The sequence below is a fragment of the Haliotis cracherodii genome, unplaced genomic scaffold (genome assembly GCF_022045235.1).
Source record: "Haliotis cracherodii isolate W230 unplaced genomic scaffold, xgHalCrac1.p SCAF_6, whole genome shotgun sequence".
In the NCBI taxonomy this organism is placed as follows: Eukaryota; Metazoa; Mollusca; class Gastropoda; order Lepetellida; family Haliotidae; genus Haliotis; species Haliotis cracherodii.
The window spans coordinates 47,101,096-47,114,896 of NW_027266319.1; the positions used below are offsets into that span (position 1 = coordinate 47,101,096).

Here is a 13,801-nt window from a genome sequence, read left to right on the forward strand (position 1 = left end):
AAAATTAAATTAAATCCCAAACTATCAAAAGACACCAGTTCACCACTAGACCTATCTATGTGCCAAGTTTGGTGAAGAAATATGGTACGGTTTTCAAGATCTGCTCCAGAAATGAGGACTACTGCCATTTTCAGTCTAAATCAAAGTCGTTGCCATGGAAACTTGAAAAATAATTTGCTCATAGGTGCAATTATCTGCTCATAGGTGCTACCTTGACACTTGTGGATTTTGAGGCCCGATGCTAAAGTTCCTGGATACTGTTTTCTTTCAACCATGACAGAATATCGTACAATTTTCAAGATCAGCTCCGATTACAAGGACTACCACCATTTTCTGTGTAAGTCAAAATCGTTGCCAGGGAAACTCGAAAAAAATTTTTTTTTAAATCCCAAAGTATCAAAAGGCACCAGTTTATCACTAGACCTACCTATGTGCCAAGTTTAGTGAAGAAATATTGGACAGTTTTCAAGATCTGCTCCTGAAACGAGCACTACCACCATTTTCAGTGTAAGTTAAAGTCGTTGCCATGGAAACTCAAATTATTTTATTTAAAATAAACCAAACTATCAAAAGGCACCAGTGTGCCAAGTTTGGTTAAGATATCTCTCGTGTTTTTTTAGTTCTGCTCCGGAAACGAAATGTGACGGACGGAAGGACGGATATACAGCACCCAATCCTATATCCCACTTCCACTTCGTGGCAGGGGATAATAATATTTTGTATATAATATATAATAGAATTGTTCTAGGCAATGCTCCAGCTAATTGTGTATTGTGTAAGCCATTGAGCATTTACTCACACACAACCATTCAAATTAGGTATTCCATTTTTTTTTATCTCCCTTGGATCCAGTCTATTGGGTATTTCTAAACCCATTTAAACCAATGGGTAGACAATTCTGTTGTTTCAGGTTTCATGTTCACTGAGTTCACAAGCACCTGAACACTAACTTGATAACTTTAGGCATAAATATACACACCTTGGTCATTGAATACAGAGACAGGGGAGGTAACTCCACCATCTTCTCTTCCCTCAAATTCTGCTCCAAGATCATGATCTCATGTTCTTCATGCTATATATCCAAAGACACTTCAACTGGTATCAGGAGTCTGTAGGAAAAAGTTAATTATATAAAATAGTGCCACAGCTTTGCTGCTCAACTGGATGTGTAGCCATCTCTAAAATGATATTAAAAAATAGTTTCTTCAAAAATAATGAGGACCAACTGCTAATATGAATCAAGTATTTATATATTTTGTTAATTCAACCATGACAGTCATATGGAGACAAACATTCAAACTGATTTTCAGCAAGGTGAGTTGAAATAAGGTTTAACGTTGCATTCAAGATAATTGCACTTAATAGCAATGTGCTTGCATGCATGCTAGTCAGGACTAACGCCTATAGAGCTAGCCCACTGAGATACCATGCCACAGTTTAACATGAATACCTCACTCCGACACAGAATACTGACTCCAAGCCAACTAGACCTTGTTTTAAGCCCCTTAATGCAGAGTGCCAGGCCAGTGTAACAACAAGTACCATCTTTTAACGCCTTTTGGTATGACGTGACTAGGGATCAAACCCCGGCCCTTCCACACTCAGGACGGATGCTCTATCACTAAATCACAGAAGTAGTCTGTAAAATATGTCTTCTCGATGGTAGTTTTCAACCTTGGGAAAGATAATGATGTATTCATAATAATGTATTCTTACTAAACATTTGTTTTCATTTGGGATTTTTTTTCTGGTCTTTTCCAGTCAATAACATTCATAATACCAGGAATTTAGGATCTCTACCATACTTTATCATGTTTATGAAATGGAAATTTGCATACCAATAGTTTGTTCTAGGTATAGTGTTCACCCTCTGTTGATTAAAGAATAATGCACATGAAAGTTGTAGCACTTTCTCCTTGTAATAGCCCTAATCATAAAAACTTCAAGATTTAGAGGGTCCCTAGATTTAATTCTCCTTCCAGCAACAGTCATATTTCCATCACCTACTAAGCAGTTGGGAGTCGTCAACACAGGTCCTATAAGAGTGTACCTCACATACATGTTTGCATGCAAATAAAGAACCCAACAAGACTATATTACCCAAATTGTCACTTCTGATTCCCAAATATGTCCCTCTAATAAAAGCCTTGTGTCTTCGCATCCCTGTTCAATCCACAAGATAAATAGGTCTAGGGCTGTATTCCGCAAAGCAATCTTAGCTTTAAGACAATCATTGCGCCCATACTTTAATATAGACTTATGACTTTCGTAGCATTAAGATCGCAGTGTGAAACGTGGCTCATGTGAGTATAGTTTTACCCTGCTTTTCAGCAATATTCCAGCCTTATCATGGCAGGGGAAACCAGAAATGGACTCACACATTGTCCCCGGGTCTTTCGAGTGACGAGTGAATGCTTTAACCACTTGGCTACCCCACTTCCACGAATAGGTCCAAAGAAACTTATGCTAGCGATAAGAGGCATCTAAAATGGATTGGGTGGTCTGGCTTGGTTACTTGGTTGAGTGCGTGTCAATTTAACTTTAAGAGGTTGGACATTGGTCATAGCAAGAACATAGTTTGACTGGTCCAGGCATTATTACTTACAGGCAGCCACAATACAGTTAGAAATTTCTCATGGACGATACACATACATCATTCAAAATAAGAGGAAACCAGATTAAAACAAATACTCTCCCCAAAAGATTTTTGCTGATATGACCAACACCAATGACACATTGAAGGTGTGTGTGTGCTGCCAAAATGTATCACAGCTTTGTGGCGGGAATGAAAAATTGTTGACACAGTTCTTATTTACAAAGATGTTTTTTTCACATTTGAACATTATTAGGGACTGCTCATTTATTATAGGGAGGGGGTCATGAAAAAAAAGAATTGGGGGTGATGTGATAACAGTTCAAAGGACAATCTCAACCCTATAATAAAATACCAGTCCCTAATCTGACCCCCCATATTTGAAACAATTTTATGGTAGGTTAATTCACAATTCATATTCAACATATGAATGCTTTCATTGAACGTGCTGAATCATTTTGTTTCCCATGGGGTTTTTTTATTTGCCAATATAATTACATCAGTTTTTAGAAACCCAGCCAAGATATTTGCATTGTGTAATACTTGAATCCCTATTTTCTGTGGTACAGTATACTGATCAAGTTACTGCTTTAGAATAATTACAGTTGATTCCTCTGGGCTGATAAAACTATTTGACAAAACTGACACCTTTGACATCATACTGTTAGTAAATGGGATTTATCTATATTGATTTATTTGAGAATGCGATGCTTTGTTGTTGGCCTTTTATGCAGGTGATCTTTTGATCTTTACGGTGTTGTGGAAGCATATTTGCTTAAGGTACAGCACTGACAGGAGTTGTGCTTCTAACTACTGTTACCAAAAGAAAGGTACTAATGATGCAATAATACAAACATCTTCAAGAACTAAAATATTGAAAGACATATTCTCTTCTAATTCAATTCAATGTAAAAAGTATATTCTCCTGTGAGTCTCAGTATTAACAGTTAAGCCTCACTGGTACAAACACTTAAAAGTTTTCTGGTCTGCTGTCAATCAAATCTTAAAGAGTGTGGCTTAAATGCAAAGGTCTGCCAGCTAGAAGGGAAATGATGAAAGAAACATTTGACCGATTAAAAAACACTTGGATTACCACAACAGAAATCATAAATGTGTTCGTCAGACAAACGATCAGCAGCAGCACATTGACATGTTTGATAATCAAGATAGCCGTGAATTTTGGAAAAGTTTTGGAAAAATTGATGTGGGAAATGACCATAAGCTACAGTACATATACCGCTGGAAATTATGAATGAACATGGTGAGAAGTGAAGTGAAGTGACATGATAATTCATTGATCATATAATTTATCAGGTAATATGGTAAATAACAATGTAACATCAACTATTTCTCAGGCAGACCCATATGTATCCAGAAACAATACAAACTGATCATAGTTGAACTATCCAATAACCAGGTGGTGTGGGACTGTTTATGGCATAGGATGTCTGCACTAGGACTATGAATAGAAAGAAGGATTTTATCTGCTGTACAATCACCATATGACAACGTGTCTTGTGTTAAAGTAAACAGCTTCTGTGCACCATGGTTTGCTGTTGACAACAGTGTTAAACAAGGCCGTCTACTGTCACCTGTGCTGTTCTCCATCCGCACAAATGACCTTACATTAAGTCCTGAAAGATGCAATACTTAATTTCTGTTCTTCTATATCCAGATAAAATTGTGTTCCTTGCACCCACTGCTGAAAACTTGTAAAATTTCCTTGATATTGTTAATAGTTGGTGCCAGAAATGGAAGCTTGATACCAATCAAGAAAAATACAAAAGTTATTCATTTTTAGATCCACAAAGCTACAATGCCCTGAATTCAGTTTTAACTGTGCTGACATCTATCATATGAATATCTTGGTTTATGGTTTCACATGGATCTCAAGATGCCAGTGCATGGGCTTGCTAAATCTAAAGAAAGAGCTTTAGGAAGTCTTATATCAAAGTACAAACTGTGATTGATTATATGACCTATGACATGTTTACCAAATTATTTGAAAATCTTGTACAGCCTACAATGATGTATGATGGATCAGGATCGTTGGAACAGGAGGAGATGAATGTGGTGGAAAACAAGGCATGTTGCTTCTTTCTTGTCACGAGTGAAGAAGAACACTTCAAATATCACAACAAGAGGGGAAATGGGCTGGCTGTTAGTTCTTACTAAACAGAGAATTCTTATTACTGGTGTAGACTACAACAACTAAACCAACAATGATGCACTTAGGCTGTACACAGGTAGTAAAAGAGTCATGCGAAGTCTTAGGAAAGAAGAGTGGACAAACTTTAAGAGCAATTAGGATGATCAGAACACCTTGTAAATACCATTCAGTCATTATCCATCATATGAACAACTTGCATGACATGACATGCAACAACCAAGTCCAGCGGTAGAAATTGGCACCAGTCCTATAGTCCTTGCCAAACTGCCCAGTAGTAAAGGTATCCTAATAAGGGCTAGTAGAAACTCGCATTTTTTAAGGGTTTTGCTATATGTTATCATCATAAGGACTAGTGGACTAAAACTTGTTACTTTCCATCGCTGAAGGCAGTGAGCCTGACCACCCAATCACATTAGGCTGCTGAAGACCAATTCTCACCCGAAGGTGATACCAAATTCTACAAAACTTGGTCAATAAAAATGTGAAATTTGCAATAAAACATCCCTTCGACAAGATTATTTACCATTTAAAATGCATTTCCTGTTCTAAACATTGTTTCATATGCAGCGACTTTGATTACCGTGTATTTTCTTGTAAGCCAAGTCGAAATAGCAATCACCTGTAAACATGGTAAACACATTTCCTCCCAATCAACAGGTGATTCAGTTAAAAAAATACCAATTAATATAACTTCATGAAACTTTTATGCAAGGGTCGAAACAAATTGTATCTAAAACAATTATCATATCAGGAATAACATATTCCAATTTTGTGCAATGTTAGTTGCAGCATTTACTACATATTTAAAATAATAGCCATTACAGTAGCACTGTGGTACAACTGATTGGTATTGCCAAATATATTTTACTTATGGAACAGTTTGATCATTCACCCTTAAGACTTCCCATGGCCTTGCAATTTGTCTCGCAAAAATATATGACAAACACAAGTCCAGATCAACAATGAACATGTTTTATAACCAATATGTGTAATAACATGATTAAATTAACACTGCAATCAAATGTTCCCTGTCCCTTTGATGTTGGATGCCAGTGATGGAATTGCAAAACAAACATCATTGCAGGTTGCTGTCCAGTAAGTGGGACACAATGCTGTGTAGTTTGCACTGTTGGTTATTGAAATTCACTGTGCACGTTCGGTTCCAAATTCAATTTAGCATGGTTAAATCTACAGGTAACCTAGCTCTACATTTAAAACACAGCATCTTTATCTCCTAATTAATAACAGACAATTAAGGTTTGGTTTGTTGTTTAACACCCTACTCAGCAATATTCCAGCTATATGACAGCAGTCTGTTAAACCGACTGCTTTCTCCACAAATCTAGTATGTTACAAAAGCTACTTGTCCGAAATAGTCTAAGGACTGGTCAGATATAACCAATGGTGTCTACCATGTCCAAACGAGGTTTGTCAATTCAAGTTTTATATAAAAAAACATTATTTCACTGTTGAAGAGGAAAGTTGCTTTAACGTCAAAATGCCTGCTGGAAGGGTGGTCATACTAGTTTGGGGATATGCCAGAACAATATAAAATGTAAACATATTGCACACCTTCATAATTTCCAGAAAAAAATATATTACTACAGGAATAGAGTCTGAGTATGAGCCTACCTGTGGTGACTGGCCAAATAAACTTCAAAAGTCTCCCTCACTAGCTTTGAGTTTAGGTAAGTTAATTATCTCGCATCTTTAAGGAATTGTTTCCTAAAGAAAGGCAATTTAACATGAGGTTTCCAATTTGTGTAAAGTTTCAAATCAAATCAACAGCAGGTGAATCATGTTAGATCTATCAGTTTACTGTTCTGGAGGTCCATATTTGGGAATCAATGGTTCCTATATTGGCATAAATACTCTCTACTGCTGATTTTCTTTCATAAATTACACATATACACAATTTGTTCATTTTCACCACATGTGAATTGTGCAGTCATTATTCCAGTAAAGTAAACATGTGTGAAATTGGATGCTTATGAAGTCCGAAGTCATACATGACGTCAGAATGACATCACGAATGACGAAGCTTGTTTAGATGCCTTACACAAGTTTCTTGAAAGCGAAAACATAGTACACATTACCATTGGGGTCGCTAGGGCAGTGCTTTTTCTCTAAATGGACAATATCCAGAGAGTTGCTAAAAAGCGTTTGGACGATCAACCGCTCGTTCGGCGAAATGTTCGGTAATGGCGGGACTGCGGGGGGTGATTGAAGTTATGAAAATGTGCGAACCTAACACCTAATAAAAGGGTACTTTCAAAAGCTATTTCATTCCAATTGGAAATACATAAACATTATTTCATACATCATAGACTACATTTTAGAAAATAATTGCATACATAACAGAAATAACATAAATAAACAAACATTGTTATGCGAAATAATGACTGGTCCCTAATGTTTTCATGTTCGAATAGATGTTGGCAAAAAAAATAAACCATTCTCATTGCTACGCTATACAAGATGCATAGTTCGGGATAAATATCATATTTTAAAATCATATAACTCAAGCTTACTATTTATACCTTTTAACATAACAGACACCATGGCCAATGCAGTGTATTCTGTCAGCACAGATCGCGATCGTTTCTGTCTCGCAACCAAAATGGCGTCCGTCTAGAGGCCCCCATCAAAGCCGAGTGACGTCACGAGGGGCGCGTTTCCACGAGCCAAACTGCATTCAATGCCAAAAGTCACAGCGAACCACGATATCTAGTTTTGTTGTCATTATGAACTGGTTACCGCATACAAGTTCATAATACCCAGTTAAAACAAGTAATACAGTTATATTCAACCGAGCAGTATTTGATAACTATCTTGCAATACCCCGAAATATATACATCTTGCTGTAAAATCAAGGACGATGTCGGTAAAACTTAACAATCTTTCACATACATACATACATCATTGTTTTTGCGTTCGTGGAGGTAAAAACCGGGGTGCACACTTTACATAAATCTGATTTACACAGTGTGCCCACCGATTCTTATTTTTATATCCCAATAAACACAAAATACATTAAAGCCAACTGTTAAAATGATTTAATGCAGAAATAATGGGTTTCCCTTTCATTCTAATATCCGAAATCCGCGCTTGTGAACTACTGCCACTTATGACATATTACTATTCACACACACACACACACATGAACGAAAACGGTATTAATTTACTTATATTTAATATTTAACGCCGTTGCTCTGAAGATTTGTCTTGAAATGTATTATGTTATTTCACTCAAATGGAATGTCGATTTCACCTCATCAGGTGAAAGTAATATTTCATCAACAATCTTGCCGTAAAAAAACGATATCGTGTGGCACAATGGCTGAATTTTTGAGTGGCAATGGGGTATCTGTAAATCAGCCTCAAGAAACGCCTGATCTCGGCCTTCATCTGCCATTGCATCCATTATGTGCATACAAACTCTGGTTTGTGAGCTCCATTTGTGACCATGCACTTGTGTCATTTAGGCACAAGCTTCTTATTAGGTTTCGGAACGGAACGGAAATGTACATGCACCCACCGATCGACTGATGTCTTGGTAGGTCCATGCACCTACTATTAGCGGCATGATTGAATGATGTCTTGGTATACCCATGTACCGAAGCATCAGTGGCGGCACCATCTACTGATGTCTTGATATGCCCATGTACCCTAGCACCAGTGGCGGCACCATCTACTGATGTCTTGGTATGCTCATGTACCCTAGCACTAGTGGCGGCACCATCTACTGATGTCTTGTTATGCCCATGTATAACCAAGCACCAGTGACGGCACCATCTACTGATGTCTTGGCATACCCATGTACCGAAGCATCAGTGGCGGCACCATCTACTGATGTCTTGATATGCCCATGTACCCTAGCACCAGTGACGGCACCATCTACTGATGTCTTGGTATGCTCATGTATAACCAAGCACCAGTGACGGCACCATCTACTGATGTCTTGGTATACCCATGTACCCAAGCACTAGTGGCGGCACCATCTACTAATGTCTTGTTATGCCCATGTATAACCAAGCACCAGTGACGGCACCATCTACTGATATCTTGATATGCCCATGTACCCTAGCACCAGTGACGGCACCATCTACTGATGTCTTGGTATGCTCATGTACCCTAGCACCAGTGACGGCACCATCTACTGATGTCTTGATATGCCCATGTACCCTAGCACCAGTGGCGGCACCATCTACTGATGTCTTGGTATGCTCATGTACCCAAGCACTAGTGGCGGCACCATCTACTGATGTCTTGATATGCCCATGTACCCTAGCACTAGTGGCGGCACCATCTACTGATGTCTTGATATGCTCATGTACCCAAGCACTAGTGGCTGCACCATCTACTGATGTCTTGATATGCCCATGTATAACCAAGCACCAGTGACGGCACCATCTACTGATGTCTTGTTATGCCCATGTATAACCAAGCACCAGTGACGGCACCATCTACTGATGTCTTGATATGCCCATGTATAACCAAGCACCAGTGACGGCACCATCTACTGATGTCTTGATATGCCCATGTATAACCAAGCACCAGTGACGGCACCATGTACTGTTTGTTTGTTGTGTAACGCTACACTCAGCAATATTCCAGCTATATGACGGCGGTCTGCTAATAATTGAGTCTTGATACAAGGACATGCATCAACCATCCGATCCCGTCAGGCGCCTCTAACGACAAGAATAGTCGCACCAACTACTGACGTCTTGGTATGCCCATGTACCCACCATGTCCATGCATTTACTTTCTGCGATCCACGTGACATTATTTTTCCAGAATGACCAGTGAACCAGTGACCAGTAATAGTCTTGGGTGGGACCAGGTCTGTCAGCAAGACATGCAGGTCTGATTGTCCTTTGTGACAGGTTAACAATATAACGAGTTTTACTACCTGTAGACATATACATGTACATATATAGTTGCTCTCACTGATACCAGAATGTGGCAAAACTTTGTCCTTTAAGATGCCGATGCATACCTACAGGGCAGGAGTTGCTGTCATTTCATAATAGCGTAACGCATCGCTTCTTACCCTGACCTGCCAAATCTCCAGACATGTCTTCGATAGAACATATGTGGGATGTTGAAGGCCGATATGTCCGAGCTAGACAGCCTCCAATCTTGAAGACCTTAGTGTTGCACATCAGGAGGAGTAGCAAGGCGACAACCAGTTATCTGGCATCCGACATGCCACCCATGAGTCCAGCATTTGTTGGTGCACGTGGTGGGCAGACAATATATTAATTACGAACATTAAGTCGTAGCACTGCGGTTCCTTTGAAAAGTTTCCGTTTAAAAGAAATCAGAGTTTCCTTTATATATTCAACTATACATTCGGTTTGCAGAGGAACTGAAGTAAAGTTGAGGGGACAGATCCCGTAGATCACCAAAACTTACCCCAATCGGGCACCGTGTCGTCACCATCATCAGTCGTCATGCAAATTAGGTTACTGCGCATGCGTCCGGACAATGGCGCCTACTGTTACAGGAACCCATGTGGTAATTGGTCTGTACGTTCGTAATAACACAACAAACAACTAGCTTTTCTTCAACAAAAGTTGTTTCAAGAAACCCAGTTAATACTAGTTACTGCCGCTTTCAGTGTTAAGCAATGATCCGATGATATTAAAAACTAGTTGTACAAGTATGGTTTTGGAGAAGTTTGGTTCCATCAAGGGATTAGCTATACTGACGCATTTATTGACCAATTTGTAAAACGATATTGATGTACAGATATGGAACGATAATATCAGAGATTTTCAAAAGTTAAACTTTTAAACATGTTAAAATTGAATTCAGTTTGGAAGATTATATTTTTTGTATTCTCAATATAAATTATCTTGAGGCTTTAACCAAATTTAGATGATCTAGTCACACTTTAATGATAAAAAGGGGTTGACAGTATAATGTTAACAAATTTTTTGTCCATTTTGTATATCATTAATAGTTAGAACTAGAATACCACTTTTGCCTCGATTGTCCATTCTATGCTGATTTAAGAGACAGTATTTGACCAAAGTATTGATGTGTCCACCCAAACCAACGTAAACGCTATTCTCCAGCTCAATTCCGCCCCTATTTCCGGTGGCCTCATTATTGAATAAATAAACAACAGCAGCTTATGGTGAAGACTTAACATTGTGATTTAAACTTTTACGAGTTGAAGCAGACTAAGATCAAGGCGCTATTCTATTCCAGGGGATAATCATGAGACAGGAGTCCGAGATTAAACACAGACTCTACAGGTGACATCTCGTGAACGACGGAAAACGTTGACTGCTGCATGTTGTACACGTTCGATTACTGTCACAACCAAGTGTATGGTAACTTTTGTCATGTACGTATTATTGATACATAGCAGTCCAATACGATTGATCTCTTCGTGCGTTACCAATCGTAATGATAAAATGGGCACCTACGCAAGGCTGTCAACTGTGAGTGCTGGGGAGTCTAGTAGATGTATGAAGGTTGCGTGTATTGTATAACTTCGCGGAAACAGCTGGATCAGTCTTGTGTAACGCATGAGCAGATGTGATAAGAAAAGTCACTGAGTTTGATTTCTAATACGCACGTTGCTCACATTGTCTATCTAGTCCGTTCATATATTCCTCTTTGCAGTTACATGGTCGACACAAACTGCAGTGCACTACAGCCACTTCGTCCTGGCGTCCTTAAAGATTGGTATGTAACCTTGCTACAAAGAAGGCAACTTATATGGATTAGCGGTGCTAAACACATTTCTCTGCTTAGTTTCACACCGGCACTATAGATCGCATGTTGCAAAAATGTCCCGAAGCTAGTCAAAACTCACCGAGCAATGGCGTCCGTCTTTCACGTAATTACTGGCGTCACGGCACAGCGCACTGTTCACGTCTAGTCCGGACGAAAGTAGGTCAAGGACTGAGTGACGTGTGCGCAGACGGGTCCAAATTTTGGAAAGAGTTGCGCATCGTATAAAGACGAGAACTTCCTGTTAGATCGTTGCTATTCATATCGCAGATAAACCTTTTGCACTTCGCCAGTACACGGGTGGTAAGAAAGCATCTGGATTGTCATATGACATGATGCTTTGGAAGTTAAAGAGTGAATATATACTCTACGATCTCGAGCACAAATGAGTAGTCATTGCCGTTTAGTTGCGTCATTCGGACCTTATTCAAACGTGCATGGACTGCCTTTTTCACCGAGGTCATAGCCCCCTTTTTAAACGCGTTCCCTTCATGTAAAATGAAAGTTTGTTTCAAACCGTTGATGGCGGCTATGATGGTATGCAAAAAGATACTCATTTAACCAAGTACGGTTCATAATTTACTAGTAACCGATGATATCATGCGTTCTTCACATGTTTCTATCCACGGGTGCAATGAAACTAAATAAGATGTATTTCTTTCATTTTTAAGCAGACACAGTGATTTAAAGATTTCAGATTCAAATTCTATATTCTCATTAAACCACCCACGAACTGGACTGACAAATTTCCAATTTAATCCAAAGAGTGTTTATAACCATTACACGAAGCTCCATGTCCCCCTACGTGAGATCTCATATCTGTTGGCGTCGAGTCGTTTGAACCATGGACGTAGAACATTGTTATATTTCAACAGACTTTATTGCCTCGCTCCACAACAGGGAGCACGAATAAATCTCTTCCCTAACGTCTGTAGGCATAAGCAGAAGACAATCACTATTGGGAGTTTCATTTCTTGTACCATGATACGCAAATATGGACTTTGAACTTCTCATGCTAACTAGACACGTGCCATGAACTTTGAACTTCAACTGTTGCATGATACGTGCAATGCACTTTGAACTCCACGTGTTATCATGATCACTATACTTGACTACACTCAGCCACGTGAAGCTTGCATTTACATGGGCATTTAAGTACATGGAACATACATGGATGCTCATGCACTCGGGCAGTTGAGCACCCAGAATAGACTCGGGTACAGGTTGTCTACTTCATATTACAGAACTGACCTTCATTTGGGCCCTCGCTCTAACACAAAGCTAAAGTCACTCCTTATAATATTTTTACATCACTACTTTTTACCTGGAAGGATGTAGATCTACACACAATTGTATTTAGTGCGTGAGATTACATGTTTAAACATACAGCCAGCTGTGTCGCGGAATGAGTGAGTGAGTGAGTTTGGTTTTACGCCGCTTTTAGCAATATTCCAGCAATATCACGGCGGGGGACACCAGAAATGGGCTTCACGCATAGTACCCATGTCGGGAATCGAACCCGGGTCTTCAGCGTGACGAGCGAACGCTTTAACCACTAGGCTACCCGAACGCCCAGATTACTTGGAATATATTCGTTCACGTGATTTGTGGGAGTTACAGCTAACACGTGCTTACTGGGACTGTATTCAGACACGTTATTATTTTGGATATACTTGAACACGTAATTATTTTGGACATACTCGGATACGCGATTACGTAAACCTACACAGACACATGACTGGTACATCATTGACTCCGCATGTGTTGAGGAAGATCCCGATGACATAGCATATACACACACCGGTCGGAGTAGCGTCCCAGCACATAATATAGTATATAACCACACATAATATAGATCTTACCCACAACCCAGACTGGCCAGTTGCGATCTGTTTCCACGTCACTACGACGCTTCCGCTACGTCAGCCTTCACTAAAAGTAGGTCACCAACTGGCAGACGATAGCGCCCCACAACGAGTAGTAATTGCGCAGCAATATCGCCGTCGCACAAATCTCGTGAGTCATCCACTGTTCTATTTATAGCCCAAGGAAAGGATCACGCCGACAGCAAGGGAAAATGACATGAAGTAAAGATTGCCCGTTACATGATTAACATGAAATACATTCGGACACGTTATCATTGGGGACATACTGGGACACGTGAGTACTTTAAATGTATTTGGACGAGTTATTATTGGGGATAAACAGGGGCACGTGATTACTTTGGACATACTCGGCCACGTGCCTACTTGGACTGTATACAGACACGTTATTATTTTGGATAT

At 39.5% G+C, this 13,801-nt stretch overlaps 1 protein-coding gene across 5 annotated transcripts in view; it reads right to left on the bottom strand.

The window, feature by feature from the left end:
- LOC139445089 (uncharacterized) overlaps positions 1-13,801 on the bottom strand; it is a 34,697-nt gene that overhangs the window by 7,265 nt on the left and 13,631 nt on the right. For 2 of the 5 annotated variants that reach the window (XM_071226179.1, XM_071226177.1), the window contains exon 2: positions 980-1,109. In XM_071226179.1, the coding sequence (XP_071082280.1) occupies positions 980-1,054 (75 nt within the window). In that variant the 5' untranslated portion in view covers positions 1,055-1,109. Of the gene's footprint in view, positions 1-979; positions 1,110-6,859; positions 6,965-7,303; positions 7,401-13,378; positions 13,477-13,801 lie in introns of those variants that run through there. The other 3 variants (XM_071226174.1, XM_071226175.1, XM_071226176.1) reach the window with 3 other exon arrangements.